Consider the following 17,480-nt stretch of genomic DNA (forward strand, 5'->3'; position numbering starts at 1 on the left):
GGCCCAGCCTCCAGGGCCCAGGCAGGTGAGGAGGAGGAATGAGGACAGGGCTAAGAAGCAGCTGTTCAAGACCTCTGAACAGACTTTCACATAGATCACCTAATTTCCAATTCACCGAAGAGAACGGTTTAACTTCACACTTAGAAGTTCCTTCTCCAAAGGGACTACAGACTGGGGAGTGTGAGGCTGAGGAGAGGAGGAAGTTTACCAAAGACACCATCCAATGTACATTCCATGCCACACAAGGGAGCACTTCCAGATGTGGAGCCTGATCAAGCCTGCACTTGAAGGCCACAAGTGGGTAAGTTCTGCTGTGTATAAACTTCCAAATAACTCTTGGGTACTCCATATTAGCCATGTGGAAAAATGGTTCAAGAAAGCCTCTTGTGTGACAGAGAAGGCCAAAGCAAACAAAACAGGACCTGGGAGAAGCAGAGGTAGAGGAGGAAGGAGACAGTCACATTTGAAGGATGGCACAGTGGTGAAGACAGGACATTCCATCCTCAAAAACACAAGCACACCCAAGGAAACAAAAGAGCCAGTGAAGCTAAAATGTGACATCAAAACCTCAATAGGGAAAGTGAGGGATAGAGAACTCTTGAAAAGGAGAACAGAGGTGGAGGCAAACACGTTCAGCAGAGTCCATGTCAAACAGTGGAAGACCTGGCAGTTCCTCAACAGAACAGAAAAGCAAAGAATGAATAAAAATCGTGAGTTCAGGGGGAAAATGCCCAAACTGAAGCATTTCCAGACCTAGAGCCGACTCATGAGTGGAAAGAAAGCCACCCTGTGAACTCACAGTCCAATCTGCAAACCACAGGATCAAGAGGACAGGCAAGGTCCTGACCACAAAAGGTTATGTTCAGATTTTGGAGAACCTGTCTATCTTGTGATCAGAAATACCAATAGCTAACACACACAAGATGTTCAGGGAAAATGGCTTTGTTGTTGGATATTTGTACAATGTGTGAAGATGTACTGCTGTGATTGATGTAATAAAAAGGTGAACAGCCAAATAGCTAGGCAGTAGGTATAAGTAGGACTTCCGGCCAGAGAAAGAACTCTGGGAAGAAGAAAGGCAGAATCCCCGCCAGACTCAAAGGAAACAGGATGGGCAGTACAGAGATGAGGTAATGCCATGTGGCAGAATGTAGATTAGTATACAATGGCTAAGAACTATTTGAGAACAAGCCTAAGCCGAAGCCAAGCTTTCATAATCAATAAGTTTCTGTGTCATTATTTGTAGGCTGGCAGTCCCAATGAAAAAGTACTACATGGCTTATAACCCAGATTCTATATCCAGGCAAGTTATCAACACCAGGGCGGGCTCTTTCCAACTCAGGAATTTTACCTCACACGCAGCACCTTTCCTCGGCTTCTGAAGGACAGATACAGCTGACACTGGAGTAGATTCAAAGATAGGCAAGGTCAAGTGAAGAAAGGAGGGGAGGAAGGAGGGATCAGCTACCTAAGTGGAATGGAAGAAATCCAGCTAACACAGCCAAACAGGGCAGGAAGAGACAGAGGCTGTGTTCAAACAGTGCTCAACCTGAGGGTGGAGGACAAAGCCCAGGCTGGCCCAGGTTTGGAGGACAAGCAGTCTAGACTAAGATTATGGTAAGACTTGACAACATCCATGCAGCTGTCACTGAGGGGACTTAACACCAATGTGGAGGAGTGGGGCAGTGAAGGCACACAAGAACATCAACAGCAACAACCTGGAGCCACAGCGCACTGCAGGGGAGTGGTCTCCAGTGCCTACGAGGCCTCAAAGTCATGAAGGAGTCTTATACCCCAAGCCACACCTTAACTTCCACTGGGGTGAAGATGAAGGCAGGTTCAGATCCAGATGCCATACAACAGTCAAACAAGACAGAAGTGACATCACTAAGATGGCAGAGGAGGTTCCCAGCATATGACCATCATTCCCATGCTCCATTAATAGTCTGCTGGCATTTACAGACCAAGGGGCCTTTACTCGACCTCTGAGACCCAGGCAGAGAGAGTCCCATGAAAGACTCCCTTACCTTGGTCTTGGCTATGATTAGAAGCAACCTAGTCTCCCTGGGTACTCTGTTGTAGACCTGCTTGGCTGCCATCCTGCCAACAGCCCCACCTGCCCAGGGAACAATGGAAACTATGCCCACCCGCACCCCCACGGCACCTCTTGCTCTGGCTCTACTTCCAGAAACAAATCCAAACATTCACAGCACATGTTGTTTATATCAGCAATGCAATGTGTTGTCATTAAATGTTACACAAGCCTATCCCTTGAGGTAGTCTAATTCTCCTTCTGACCCATTCACATGCAAAGCTCCACACATATGGAAGATTGTGCATCAATGACCCACCATAATGCAGAATTGGTACTTGGAGCTGGTTAACTGTGTATACCTATACCCTTACCTAATATACAAAATGGAAAAGCAGATGACCCAACATACAAATTAAGTCACAATTTTGTCTTTAATTTGTCTAACCAAATGAAATATGCATTGAAGGTACAAAATCTATTTCATCGCACGTAAAGGTTAACAACTAACATCTTCCTACAGTATTTCACTTATAGGAATGTTACTTGTGTATCTGGCACAGCATGCCTCTCCCGTCCGTGGTCTGTAGGATGGCTGGCCTTTCTGAGCAGTACAGTATTCTAACAATTCTGCCGTTAACACACACAGCTTTTCTTGATTTTCTGAAATACAGCAATCTTCAGTGTGAGACAATTTCCAGTGTTAAACAGTAGAGCAGTATTCTGTTAAACAGTTAAACAGTAACAGTATTCAAATAATCCCAAGCCTAGTCAGCCACTATTAAATATACACTGTTTTAAAAACAAATATACTCACTATTGGTTGCCTAATGCAGGAAGATTTGAACTGAGGGGTATGAAGTATCTGCCTATTTCCTAATGAGGGTGATTCTGCTAGTATAAATTTACTAACTATATTTTAGTAAATTTAGGTGATTCTGCTATGAAAATTTACTAACTATATTTTATCATTTTCATTTTACATTTGTTTATAATGGGGGATGCTATGGCACCTCTGTGGAGATGGGCTCTAGGGACAGAGCTTGGATTATGAGGACTGCCACCAAGAGGGGAGCTCTCATCAGTTTTAAGTAGTCTTACTGTTCAGAGACAAATGTTTCACACTAGAGCCCAGTCATGAACACAGTAGGTATAAGACTGGTTTTGCCATTTCTCTTCCTGTTTAATGGAAGCTTATAATCAAGTACTCTTTGAACTGTATGAGACCATCCTTGTAGCATTAGAGAGCCAGTGGGCACTGTACACAGTGGGCAGGGTCTCCTCATGTCCACTTTGGGTATTTTAACAATGACAGAAATGAAGTTTGCTTCAGATTGTCAACCCAGGAACTGTGGCAATAGCAAATCATTGCTCTTAAACTCTTTTCCAAAATCACAAACTATTACCTTTGGTCTGTGTAAGTGAAAAGCAGGTGCTCAGGGCTGTTTGTGGCAATCTATGGTTCGGATGAACTGGAGTACTACTTGGCATCACCTTATTTTGTATAACATATTGAAAAGTATACAAACAGTCATAAAAGTGCTGCTTGACTTGAGTATTGAAAATTGAGAAATTTTCTTAAGTCAATCTACCTAAAAGTAATCTATATGGAATAAAAAGCTGATGAAATCAGCATATGGATTAAGTCACAACTTTGCCTTCCTCAATTTTTCTAATCAAATGAAATATGCATTGAAGATACCAAAATCTGTATCATCTCACATAAAAGATAACACACTAATATTTTCCTATATTTCACTTAGAAGAATTTTACTCATATATTTAGCACACCATGCTTCTCCAATCTGTGGTCTGTAGGACTATACAGACCCAGAATACAGACATGCAAATAATAATTTTGAATTAAAAAAACTATAATTATTAATTGATTACTAAGTTTTTTTTTTTTTTTTTTGGTTTTTCGAGACAGGGTTTCTCTGTGTAGTTTTGCGCCTTTCCTGGAACTCACTTTGTAGACCAGGCTGGCCTCAAACTCACAGAGATCTGCCTGCCTCTGCCTCCCGAGTGCTGGGATTAAAGGCGTGTGCCACCACCACCCGGCGATTACTAAGTTTTTTAATGTAATGGAAATAGTTCTGGTTGAAGCTCACTTATGAGACTCAAGGTTAGCTTAGTAAATACAATTCAATATAGATAATATATGTTTTAAATAAAGTTACATAGAAATTAAAGGACATTTTTTTTTTGTTCTAGGAAGCTATAGATTATACAAAACCCAGGCTGCTGAGTAAGTGGTTGAATACAGGGCATATCCTTTGTGTTGTTAAAACTAGGCTTCAGGGTTACAAGTCTTTAGAAGCCTCTCTCCTCTTTACCCCCTCACTTCCTAGGGAATTCACCAAGGACTCGCTCTGGACAGCTCAAAAGCAGAGGCACAAGTCAGTGAGTATGGCTCCTCACCTGGCATTGCACTGGGGATGGCGTAAAACAAGTTTGGGTTTATGATTTCTAGTACGTTTGCTGGTACAGTCTTGTTAAGTGGTAATTCTATTGTCTTCCACCGCTCTGCTGAAGGGATGGCTGAAAACATACCAGGCACAGGTCTTGCAATTAAACATATGCAGTTTACTCTTTCCCCCATTTATTCATTCAATAAAATTGTTCATCAAAAGCTGATTATCAACATCTCAGAGTTCCCAAGATGAGACATCTTTTTCACAAATGGATTTACTCAACTCCAAGAGTATGTGCACATTACAAAGTTATTCAATAACAAGGATCTGAGTTAATACACTCCTGCAGAATATTTCTAAAGGATAATTAATGCAATTCTTCAAATTATTCAAATTTTAAGTGATACCTTAAAATATCTTCTGTATGATGTTTATCTAACAACTAAATTTAAAATGAATGTTCAAAAAAAAATCCTACTATTCTAGAGAGGTTTAACTAAGGCAAAAAGACCCACAGGTGGAGGTGGTGCCATCCAGCTGACTGAACAGAAGACTACAGCAGACAGCTGAGCACCAGCCTTCCTCTCTGCTTCCTGACTGTGGCCCCCAAGTGGCTAGCCACCTCATACTCTTGCTGGGTTTCTCCCCCACCATGCTCAGATGGCACCTCCTCGAATCGAGAGCCTTTTTGTCAGGTGTACAGCTGCAGTGATAAAGAAGTAAACAACAAATGGGAGAACTGAAGCCCTCGCCTGCTCATGGGTCAGCAGAGCACTGTGAACTGACCGCTTATTCAAAGATCCTGCAGTTTCAATACAACCCTATCAAACTCCAAATGCATTCTTCACAGAACTAGAAAAAACAATCTAGTACATATATGGACACACAAAAGACTCCAAAGTAGAGGGGGCACTGATTAAAGTATCTCAATTACCTCAATACCTGATGTTAAATCATACCACACAACCATGGCCATACACCAGCTCAGTTCTGGTACAAAACAGACTGCAGACCAATGGAAGAGGATCCCAAACAAAACCACAGCACAGCCAACCAATCTTTGACAAAGGTGTTAAAAACACACAGTGGAGAAAAGACAGAGGGGAAAGCTGGAGATCACAGCAGAAAGAGCAGCTCGATCCCTCATCCTGCATTAACTAAACTCAAGAGGGGCAGATCTTGAGATCTCAAAGTCTGGAACAGCCAGGGAAAAACAGGACAAACCTTTACAGTCCTAGGCCAGGACTCAGGTGGTAATCCCAAGCTCTGACAAGTGCCACTGCACAGGATTCGTAGCTTTCTGCACAGAAAGGCCACCAACCAGCAGAATGCAACCACAGCCTCCAGTGTGTGTGTGTGTGGGGGGGGGGGCGCTTAACTCTTCATCTGACAGGGGTTAATATCTAGAAGCCATAAAAAAATTCCAAAAATTAAATGCTCAAATACCCAAATCATCCAATCTACAGTCAATGACCTGAACAGATGGTTCTCAAAGAAGTTCACATGGTCAACAACTGTTTTTATAATTTCTAGTTAACTTTATTATAAAAAAAACCCTAGAAATTAAACACACACACACACACACACACACACACACACACACACACACACACACACACACACACACACACACACACACAAATTAACCAGACCCAAAGTCTTTGCATCTCAGTGAATCTCTGTACTTCAGCATGGCTGATCTGAAGCTGTGGGGTTACAAAAAAGTTCTAGGAAGTATAAAGCCAACTTTTGCCAGTTCCAACTCTATCATGGAGTTTTCATTTTTGATGGTAAGCACATAAAAATATATTCTATAGTAAAAGTGTAAAATTCAACATGAAACTTTTTTTTAATGACCAAGATCCTTAGTAGTCGAGGGAATGCAAACTGTTTTAAGGAGACATCTTGACTAGTCAGAAAACCACCACCACCACCACCAGGTTGTGAATTTAGGTGGGGGAGCAGGAGGTGTCGGAGAGGGGGAGGGGAGAGGTAGAAATGATGTAAATATAGTACTCATGTATGAAATTTTCAAAAAATAATAAAATTAAGTAAAAAACCAAATTTAAGATTATTTCAAGATCTTCAAGAAAACAAAGAATACTGGCGACATGGGGAAAGGAACACTTCTTCACTGCTGGAGACACGGAAACAGCCACCGTGGAAATCCCATGGAGGTGCTTCAAAAGCTAACAGAGTTCCCCCATGCTGCTACACCTCAGCACAGCACACTGGGTGCTACCCAGGGACACAGTTGGCACAGCACAAGATGCCTGCCCACTGGGACACTGTCAGCCCAACCCAGGTACTCAGGACAGACCTGGACCCAGCCTAGATGGCCACTAACAGTTGGATGACACATAAAATTTGTTACATACACAATGGGATTTTATTTAGCTATAGAGAAAAGTGAGTGAGGAGGATCAGGTCTAAAGGGGGGAGAACAACAGAAGGCTCTAGGGAGAAGAGGATCATCACCACACTTTGTCCCATATGCAGAGTCTAGACCACACGACACACGACCACACGACCACACGAAAAAGCAGAAGAGGGGCCAGGTATGGTGGTGCACACCTTTAATCCCAGCACTTAGGAAGCAAAGGCAGTCGGATCTCTGTGAATTCAAGGTCAGCCTGGTCTATATAGTGAATTCTGGGACAGCCTGGACTAGTGAAAGTCTGTCTAGAGCTCATAACTGTCTGTAACTCGTTCCAGGGCTTCTGACTCTGTCACACAGACATACATGCAGGCAAAACACCAATGAACACAAAAATAAATGATATATTGAGGAGCGAACTGTGGAGGAGAGACAACCAGTGGAGAGTGAGGGGATGGAGACGGCAGGAGTGGGCAAGTAAGAACAAGGTACAGCGTGACGCCTCCTGCTGCTGCATGCTGTAACTAAAACACAAAAGAGCAGAGCAAACGCTAGCACGAACTTCAATCCAAACAGTTTAAAGGTTTCACCTTGCACCCCCTGGGTGTCCATCTGGTTATGTTCATTGGCAAGTCGGCAAATCGAAGAGTCCTTCTGTGGCGAACCACACTTTGAAACCAAATGTTCTGTGATGAGAACATCACTAATTATTTTGGGATAGGGAGTGGAAAGGTCAGTGAGTTCAACTCCCACCCCCTTCTCGGTGATTTCCACAACTCTGGCTTGGAGTTTGAGACCCACAACACATGCTTGAAATCTTGCTATAGCTTCTTTTGTCCAATGCTTGTTTTTGGGCTGTATATCTGGGAATTAAGAACAAGAACATTAAAGAAAATCCTATGAATGAGGTGAGCTTATGGCGGCAGGCGAGATTGAGTTCTTACATTCAATCAGAATGTAAGATTCTCAAAATTTATGCAGATGTGGTTAAAGAAAATTACATCTTTCAAACCCAAGTCACAGACACTGTAGCTAACACGGAGTTAGGATGCTCAGGTCAACTCTCCCCAGTGAGATCTGGAGCTGCCATTACTGTCTTAGATGACAGCATAATAATGTGATCAACGAGAAGCTACCAACTGGTGATGGAACCTCTGCAGAGTTTCCAATGGCTTGTTCACTTTTATTTTGAGACAGGGCCTCTCGACCTTGCCCAGGCTCATCTTGAACTCTTGGGTCCAGGCAGTCTTCTCACTCAGCCCCTCATCAGCTGAGCCTGGAGGTCAGTGACGGTGCCACTGGCTTTTCATTCTCATCTTTTTCCTTAGGCATGATTTCCAGCCTTGAATGTGCATCTCACATTACTCACAGCACTTGCTAAAACACAGATTTGAGGGCTCACTCCAGAGTTTCTCATTTAAGTCTGGACTGGGGACTATATCAGAATTTTTAAAACAAGTTCCCTTGTTTGATGCTGCTGGTCTAGGGGCTACACTTTAAAAGATACAATGGCATGGAACATGGTGATTAAGAATAACCTGAGATCTATATGATGGCTCCACATGTAAAAGTGCTTGCCACGCAAGCCTGAGCATTTGGAGTTGATTCTCCATGCTCAAAATGGAGGGAGTGAACAGAATCACCAAAGTCGTCCTCTTATCTCCACATGCACACCCACGGCACGTACCTGCCTGCACGAACACATATGTACATGCATATACACATAGTCAACCTAAAGCATACCCATTGCACAGGATTAACAGATGGTGTGATGTTAAGTGTCTCCTCACAGCAGAACAGTCAGTAAGACAGACGGACAAAACAGACCTAAAAACATCTGTGCTTCCCAACAGACCACAAATGTTTGTTAAGAGTTTGGCATCACCATCCACAGAAATAGTCAGTGGTGGTGCACACCTATAGTCCCAGCACTCATGAGGCAGAGGCAGGCGGATCTCTATGAGTTCAAGGCCAGCCTGGTCTACAGAGCGAGTTCTAGGACAGCCAGGGCTACACAAAAAAAACGACAACAACCAAAGCCTTCCACAGAAACCGGGGTTTCAGAGCTCCAGTCCTGTGCTTACAATTCCTGGGCTGGAGCAAGTCTCCAGCGGGCTCTGTGCCAGGCTGTCCCATGACTGGGGACTGTGAATGGAAAACACAGCTGCAAACACATACACACTCCCTTAAATGTTTGCATGCACCATGACACATGCTTGTCATTCCAGCAGTGGGGAGGAAAAGGCGAGAAGACTTACTAGTCCCAGGTTCTGACCACACAGAGACCGTGTCACAACAAAACGCACCCAAGAGGAAGCATTAGTATGACAGTTGTTATAGGCCTATTGCCGAGCCTTGCTAGAGTTTTTACATTTTTTCTCTGTCCTTTGAGACTATTTTTCTCAGATAGGAAAACAGATGGGCAGTTTAAATAATTTGCCTTGCCTTCTCAGCAGAGCTGGGTCCAGAGTCCCTCTCTGCACTGTGAAGCTGCCATGTCCCTCACACTCTTTTCCTTCACGTGCTCCACAGGCACTCATCTTCCCGTCACAGGTGTCTAGACTGCATCTTAACAGCAGCAGGGTGACAGCCAATACCTCGTCACAACTTCAGTCCCACACAGTGTCCCAATGCTAGTCCACACAGTCACCCTTCAAGAGGTCCACTCACCATCCCGACATGGGTCATGTGACTACCCACCCTCTACTGCTGGCTCTGTAAGTGATGGAACTGGGATGAGTTTCCTTGCAGCTGGACCAGGTTGCTTTAGACTAAATTATTAGCAGTAAATGCCAGAATGTTTGAGTATCTGAGGTTCTCAGAGTCCTACAAAGCCCTTCAAGACAGTCCTGTCAGTTTTCACTTCCAGAACTAGGGGAAAGTTTCTTCATATCAAACTGAGTATTTTGACCAAAACACCAAGTTTCTACATTTTGTAGTGTGAGGTGGGATTTTCTAGCTCACTTGGAAGGTCAGTGTGGCCTTAGTAACTGAGGGTTATACAAAGTTGGTTTGCCAAGGAGTTGACACCCACCTACTAGCCAGCACTGCATCCCCTGAAACGGAAGTAGTAAGAACGGTGGCGATATGGCCTGGAGTTGGTCTGCGGTAACTTCCTCAATGTTGCCATAATCCACAAAGCGTACTTTGACATTGCCATTCGGTAAGATCTCCTTGACTAGAGCCCGGTACCAGTTGCCGTCACCTGGAAACAGCACACAGTCTCTGACGTTCTCTTTGACACTCAAAGTTTCCTCTTAGAAAAAATGCTTTGTATAACACAGCTGGTGAATTTGTTTGCTTCTATAGATTACAACTTTTTCTTCAAAACTTCCTAGACTGAGAATTCCCAAGATTCATTTTTAGAATATCTGCCAATCCTTTTTACAGCACTGAGACCTGACATCTGACAAAAACCAAAGACTTCATCCATACTCTATCCAATAAACACGGAAGTGGGAAATGATCCTGACGTTCTTACTGCTCAGGGGTTGGATGCTTTGACCATTATTTGGTAAAACAACAAATGGTAAAAGCCTTGTGATAAATGGCTTTTTACACCTGACAACTCAAGTGTGGAAGGATGCAGTGCTAAGGCAAGACTTCATCACTGAGGACTCCTTACAATAAGGCATCTTAAGAATCCCTTTAATTGTGATGATGAAAACGTGTGCTTAAATACAGGAAGGAAATATGCACCAGCACAAGGTCTAAATGTTAGGAACCAAAAGGTCTGCAGTCACTGACACCAACTCTTAAACTTACCTGCAAAAAATGCACAGCAAGGCCGTCCTACCTCTGCCTTGAAGCCATTTGGCAGCTTCTGTGCACAATACTCGGCTAAGGATTTATTCAAATCATCAAGCTTCTTTAAAGCTGAAAACACAATACACAGAATGTATACTGTTAAACAGAGATTTTTCTTTAATGTCAGAGAACATTTTCACCATGAAAATCTCAAGTACATACCAAAACAACTGGTAACTACAACAAATGTTGTTCCTTTCACAAAAATTCTAAGCCAAAACAACAATATTCAGTTAAATTCTTAATAAACTGGAAACCAGTGACTTCTTGGGCACAATGGCACAAGCTCAGAGGCACCATAGTGTGCCACTCTACAAGCTCTGAGCACAGAGAGGAGACCTTATACAAACCCACAAAGTTAATATTGTCCTGAAAATGTAAACATAGTAACTAAATGCAGAGCACAGTTAGTGGGCATCCACAGAGGTCTGATGGAATTCTGTAGGGAAATATGCAGTGCACTACACCGAGAGAAAGGTCAGAGCCTCTCAAATGCAGCACCATAGAGAACCACAGCAGCTGACAATCACCTACTGGGGAGCAGATGGCAAAGCGAGAATCAGGCAGGAAAGGGAGCCACTAAGGAGAAACAAAGAAGACACAAAGAGCATTGCATCTAAAGGAAAGGGACCCAAGCAGCTATAGAAGCCTGAGACGAGCAAACGTCTCTGAATTATAGCAAAGGCTATCACAGAAGTAGACATTCTAATCAGGGAGAATCTTCCAAGTGAGCAAGGATGCGTTGTGGAGATGGATGGAGCAGCACTCAAGGGCACCGGAGTCTCTTGGCTACCTTCCTGAGGGACACAAGGACTCTCAAAAAGCACACTCATCCACTAACCTATCCCTGTGATTGTAATTTATCCCAAGAATATGCTTTCAGGGTTGGAGAGATGGCTCAGTGGTTAAGAGTACCAGCTGTGCTTCCAGAGGACCCCAGTTTAGTTAACAGCACCCACATTGTAGCTCATAACCATCTGTAACTCCAGCTCCCTCTTATGGTCCACACTGGCACTGCATGCATGTGGTACACACACACGTATGCAGGCAAACATCCACAGACGTTTTAAAAAGAGCAGTCTCAAGTAAAGTTAGAATATAAGGACTGTCACCTCTATCAACACCTGTTAAGCGAGGATAAAACCACACAAACAGAAACAATGTAGCTATGTAAAATAACAGAGCCAAGACAGAAGCATTATCCTGGACCTTATCTTAGGACAGGAAAAGGTCACCTGCTGGAAACCTGACACAACCAGTGCTGCTCTCCCAGATTCACCACACAGACGCTCCATGAGGGACGCACAGAACTCTCCACACCATCTATGCAAATCCTAACAACCTATTAACAAAGAAATATGAGGCTGGGCGGTGGTAGCGCACGCCTTTAATCCCAGCACTCAGGAGGCAGAACCAGGCGGATCTCTGTGAGTTCGAGGCCAGCCTGGTCTACAGAGTGAGATCCAGGACAGGCACCAAAACCACACGGAAAAACCCTGTCTCAAAAAAAAAAAAAAAAAAACCCAAAACCACAACAACAACAAAACAAAAAGAAATATGTGAACTGGTATCTAAGATATTGAGAAAGATAAAGAATACAGTTATGCGCATAGAAGGAACACACATCTGCATACACATCTGCATACACATCAGGCTGCTTCTGCAAAAGAACTGCAACCCCTGAGGAGAGAGATGGGATATTGTTTCCCACTATACACTCTGTTACTCCTGAATTTTGTACTATAGACTTGGAAGTCCACCTATGAAAATAAATAAAAAGGAAATTTAAAGTTTTGACTCTTAGTTCTATTTATTCTTTTTTTTTCTTTTTTAAAGATTTATTTATTACATATACAGTGTTCTGCTTGCATGCATCCCTGCAGGCCAGATGAGGGCACCAGATCTCATTACAGATGGTTGTGAGCCACCATGTGGTTGCTGGGAATTGAACTCAGGACCTCTGGAAGAGCAGTCAGTGCTCTTAACCCCTGAGCCATCTCTCCAGCCCCAGTTCTATTTATTCTTATTTTATATGTAAGAGTGTTCTGCCTGCATGTACGTACAACATGTGACTGCCTGGTGCCAAAATGGAGGTCAGGAGAGGGCATCAGATTCCCTGGAACTGGAGTCTCAGATGGTTGTCAACTGCTATATGCCTGCTAAGAACTGAACCTGGGTCCTCTGCAGAAGCAGTCGGTGTCTTAACCACCAAGCCATCTCTCTAACACCCAGGGTTTTGCTCTATATGAAATAGTAGCCCATCTTCCAGGTGATTCTAAGTGAAGAAATTATGTATCTAAGAACTTGAGTTAGACGAAAGACTTAGATATCAAGTCTAATGTATTAATTTGGCAGAAAAAAAAAACCCAATGAGATTTAGAAAAGTAAACTCCATGATGCTCATTCATCAGAACAGCTCAAATGAAACAGAAAATACAACGTATGAGGATGTGGGGTGAATAGAAACCTCCAAGTGACAGCTGTCAGAATTATGGGAAACTGATTCAAGATGAAAAGATGGCTAGCACTGATGACTCAACAGAAATGCATGATGAGTCAACAGAAATGCATGATGAGTCAACAGAAATGCATGATGAGTCAACAGAAATGCATGATGAGTCAACAGAAATGCATGATGAGTCAACAGAAACGCACTGATGAGCAGAGGTAAGTGCTCACATTACCATCATTTCAAAGGTGGCCAAGTGCCACAACACAGAATTAGAGACGCTGTGCACTCATACAATGGAATATTATGCAACAACAAAAGAACAAGTTCCAATTACTTGTAACAACATGTGAAGAAATAGTAACCAAGGCAAAGCTGAAAGACATATTACATGGTTTTGTTTCATGTTGAGGTTCACAAACCAGGAAAAATCAATCTACGCAGGACCCCACTTCCCTCTGAAGGAGAAAGAATGTATAAGGAAAAGAAAAGGAGTGCAGGAAACTTCTGGGATACTGAGTAACATTTTCTTTGTTGATGAGCGTCTACCAGGCTGACCTGTGACCTTTACACTGCACTCCTGTTATAGCATTTGGTATCCATGAATGTAACAGTCAATGGGATCAACAAATACATTTAATTTCCAACAATGATGTTAGGAGATATGTTATGAAATCTAAAATGGTTTAAGCACATAGAGTAGGGGCCATAAGACAGAATAAAAGCAAACTAAGTACAATCAAGCAATTTCTGCTTGGCCGCTTAGAGTGCTTTTATCATGCAATAATATACTCTTCACAAGCTACCTACTAATGCACTATAGGAAAAATAAATGAGAAGAGCCAACTTACCATCATCTTTAAGAAAGTGGCAGTAGAACTCCCCAGGACTGTACATCATGCAGACCATCACATCCACTGTTTCATCAATGCTGAACTCAACCCATGTCCACTCCAACGGCTCAACTGTTTCTTCTATGGCCAAGGGAACTGTGAAAACAACTGAGCATTTTGCAAAAGAAGGAAACATAGTTGGGATGGGGGAGCTGTCACTGGCAGAGCTCTGGAGGAATCTGGAAAAGCTGATATTTTGGTGAATTTATAGGAAAGTGAATCCCAAAATTCAGGATTTCAATTAATCCTGTCACTTGAGTGAATGTCACACATTTCTGATGAATTAAACTTTTGACACAAATCTCTGATTACACACCTGGAATGTATTTACGTGACTGCTCAACTGAAAAGGCACTCCAATGTCAGTTCTGAAACCCTGGCCCACACACTCTCGGAGCTGTGGACCCAGCCTGGGGCTGCTTGCTGGACAGTCTACTTACCGTTGGCTGTGTGCACACTGCCACTTTTGTCTGCCACTGTCTCCGTTTCCTCAACAGCAAAGCCTGAGTCTATGAGCGCTTTAGAGGCACTGACATGGGGTATCACCGACTTGTCCACAAGCTCCACCAGGGACCTGGTCCCCAGCATGTCCACCACTCTCACTGTGACCATTTTGTTCTGCACAATCTTTTTCATGAGACAAATAGCTTCTGGAGTCCAAATTCCTAATGATGGCTTTACTCCTAACAAATAATTGTTAAAAGGATGTTAAAATAATCCCTAAACCAAGCATTTTTACACTTAACTTCATTTCCTCTAAGTTAAATCTATGTCAAACATTGGAACCAAAACACCCCATCAGAGCAAGATTTCATAAACATGAAAAATAGAATTAAAAATGCTTCTGTACCTCAATGTAAAAAAAAAAACAAATCTTAATTCCATCCATAGAAAACGTCCCAAATGTCAAATCTACAGAGAAAGAAAGATTAGCCATGCCTGGTAAGAGGCTGTCATAAAACATGAGATCTCAGGGTGTGATGGAAATGCCCTCAGACAGATCCTGGTTAGCAGTGTACAACTCACTTAAGTTTACAAAGAAACACACTAGTGAATTTTATACCTAAAAAAGGATTCCTACAGAGTCTAAATTACAGCCCAATAAAGCAATTAAGATAATTACAAAGATATAAAACACCCCAGGAAAAAATACTGGCTTTACATATTCACATGTGAGGAGTTTTTTGTTTTTGAGTTTCAATACAAATCAATACTGGAAGGTATTCATAAACAAATAATTCAAAAGTATGGCTAGAGTCAGTACAAAACTAAAGCTGGGTAAGTGCCCCCCAACCCCCGCTCCAGCCTCTGTTAATGAAGCAAACTGAACTGATTTGGAAAACTACTTAGGCTGAAGTGCTGCAGTGGTGTCTCTGGAGCACAAATGTGTGGCAGGATCCACTCCCTCGGGCTTTTCTGTAGGGTGCACAAGCAAATTCAACCCTTTCCATAGAACTGGAGACAGTATGTCCCACAGTCACAACAAGACACATGCTCATGGACACCTCATCATCTGGGGGAACATACCCTTTGGAGGTATTTCGCAGTAAGGTCTTACAACATACCCAAGGGAAGTGACATTGGAAATGATGCAAATGCAGCCAAAATAATTAAAAGAACGTCACTGCTCAAAACTCAGAAAAGTCTGATGTTAGATACAACTGTAAGAATGGTAGACCTGTAACGTTTGCTGAAGACAACTGACCGACACAGGAGGAAGCCCTTGATCCTATGGACAAGCACCTGCCCAGCTAAGCCTGTGATCTCAGTTCTCACTGCTCCACCAAGCAGGTCTCCCTGCTACAAGTGTCTTTTTCACACTTCCATTTTCAATTTTAAGTTTTAATATTTGAAGAACATTTCATACCTGCCAGCACACAATTTAGAGCTTGCATTGGCAAGTCCAACAACTTTGGAATTATGGGACAAAGTCTTTTCAAGCTAAGAATTTCAAAGTTTCCATAATCGACATAGCCAACCAGGACAGATTCTTCAGAAGCATAGGCCAGAACCGAGGCACGGTACCACTGGTCATCCTCTGAAACAAGGAGAGAGTCATCTCAGACACCCCACAGCCAGCACAAGTGCTTCCCAACTAGAGATGGTCACGCACACATTCTGCTCTGGTAAGGGCAGCACACACGCTTACTAAACACTACAGTTCTGCTTATCAGAACCCTCACATTCCCAAAGCTGGACCACTGTGGCCAGCTTACTAATTGCATTCCTTTTTTCCTGCAATCAAATACCTGATAAACAACCCAAGGGAAGACTGATTTGCTCATGGTATCAGAGGTATCAGTCCCATCGTGGCTGGGCACGGAGGGGCAGACCAGCTCACACCTTGGTGTGAGATCCAGTCAGTTGACAATGAAGACTAACCATCATGCTACAGTATACAATATCATTATGAATTTGTAGGATTTGTTTCTCCAATAGCTTTCTAGTATACAGCTCAGCAGGAGAGAGAACACATTCCAATCATGTGAACCCCCAAGGCAAGCTCTAAATTATTTGCTAAGGTGACAAATAAGGCCATCCCTAGAACGCAGCAGCAGGAGGAATTCAATGGGTTCCAGCTGGAGAATGGCCGCACCAGCAGTTCCCCACTGACTATCAGTGAGCTGGCTGGGCTGCCCTTCATCCAAGAGTAACAGAACTGGGCTTCCACAAAGTCAAACTTATGTAGCTACAAAGGTCACACCAGTGTTAGGTCTCCAGGCCCTCTTGCTGTTTCACACAAAACAAAGCTCATGAAGAAGAGAGTAGAAGGTTCTATTTACCATATTCACGTAAGCTGGACTGTTGGTGCTCATATCCAAATAGTAAGGAACTGGTTTAAAAAAATCGTTAAAAAAAAATCACCTTACTGGTATCTTCAAGGCTCTTGATGTAAACTCTCTGCCCTTACATGTACCATACCACACTGCTTTGATCTAGTTTGACTGGGCATGTTTAGGAAAACAATCGGTGCATGTTAATGCTCAAGCCCAAGTGTGGCCATTTGGTGTGTGAATCAAAGATTTTGATTTTGCTCAACTGTACGTAAAACATGTCCTCACCTGAGAACTGAGCACAACACACATCCCCGATGGTTGGATAAAAATCAGAGCGTGGAGTCACTTGGCCACAGTATTCACTGAGGGATTCCTGAAGCTCCGCAAGCTTGTCTGTAGACACAAATCACATCTTAGACACAGGAACCGAGTTCCTCGTCTTCCAGAAGGTGATCGAACAAAGAAAACAGACTCACGGCCGCTCTGCAGCTGCTGACAGAAGAAGTCCTCAGGTGTCTGGATGTGGGCAACCACTCCACAGAACTCGTCGCCCACCTTCAAAGTCAGCATTTTGGGGATCAGGGCATTTCTGTCTATAACAATCTTGTTCTCTGGGGTCACTCTTCCCATGTCCTCTGGAGTGCCTTGTCAGAAAGCAGAAAGATGCATCTTGGCATCATGTGGGGGAAACAAAACATTAACAAAGTAACAAGGAAACCACAAACATTTGA

The 17,480-nt window shown here is 43.0% G+C and overlaps 1 protein-coding gene across 5 annotated transcripts in view; it reads right to left on the bottom strand.

Moving 5' to 3' along the window:
- Positions 1 to 17,480, bottom strand: part of Tdrd1 (tudor domain containing 1) — a 46,027-nt gene that overhangs the window by 6,541 nt on the left and 22,006 nt on the right. For 4 of the 5 annotated variants that reach the window (XM_052761400.1, XM_052761399.1, XM_052761398.1 and 1 more), the window contains exons 12-21: positions 17,226 to 17,393; positions 17,035 to 17,142; positions 15,840 to 16,010; positions 14,413 to 14,655; positions 13,931 to 14,068; positions 10,589 to 10,699; positions 9,858 to 10,028; positions 7,414 to 7,686; positions 4,454 to 4,573; positions 2,579 to 2,695 (exon numbers count right to left, since the gene is read on the bottom strand). In XM_052761400.1, coding sequence (XP_052617360.1) covers positions 2,579 to 2,695; positions 4,454 to 4,573; positions 7,414 to 7,686; positions 9,858 to 10,028; positions 10,589 to 10,699; positions 13,931 to 14,068; positions 14,413 to 14,655; positions 15,840 to 16,010; positions 17,035 to 17,142; positions 17,226 to 17,393 — 1,620 coding nt within the window. The remainder of the gene's footprint in view (positions 1 to 2,578; positions 2,696 to 4,453; positions 4,574 to 7,413; positions 7,687 to 9,857; positions 10,029 to 10,588; positions 10,700 to 13,930; positions 14,069 to 14,412; positions 14,656 to 15,839; positions 16,011 to 17,034; positions 17,143 to 17,225; positions 17,394 to 17,480) is intronic. The other variant, XM_052761402.1, reaches the window with a different exon arrangement.

The sequence above is a fragment of the Peromyscus californicus genome, unplaced genomic scaffold, assembly GCF_007827085.1.
Source record: "Peromyscus californicus insignis strain IS unplaced genomic scaffold, ASM782708v3 Scaffold_4__1_contigs__length_199733344, whole genome shotgun sequence".
Taxonomy (NCBI): Eukaryota; Metazoa; Chordata; class Mammalia; order Rodentia; family Cricetidae; genus Peromyscus; species Peromyscus californicus.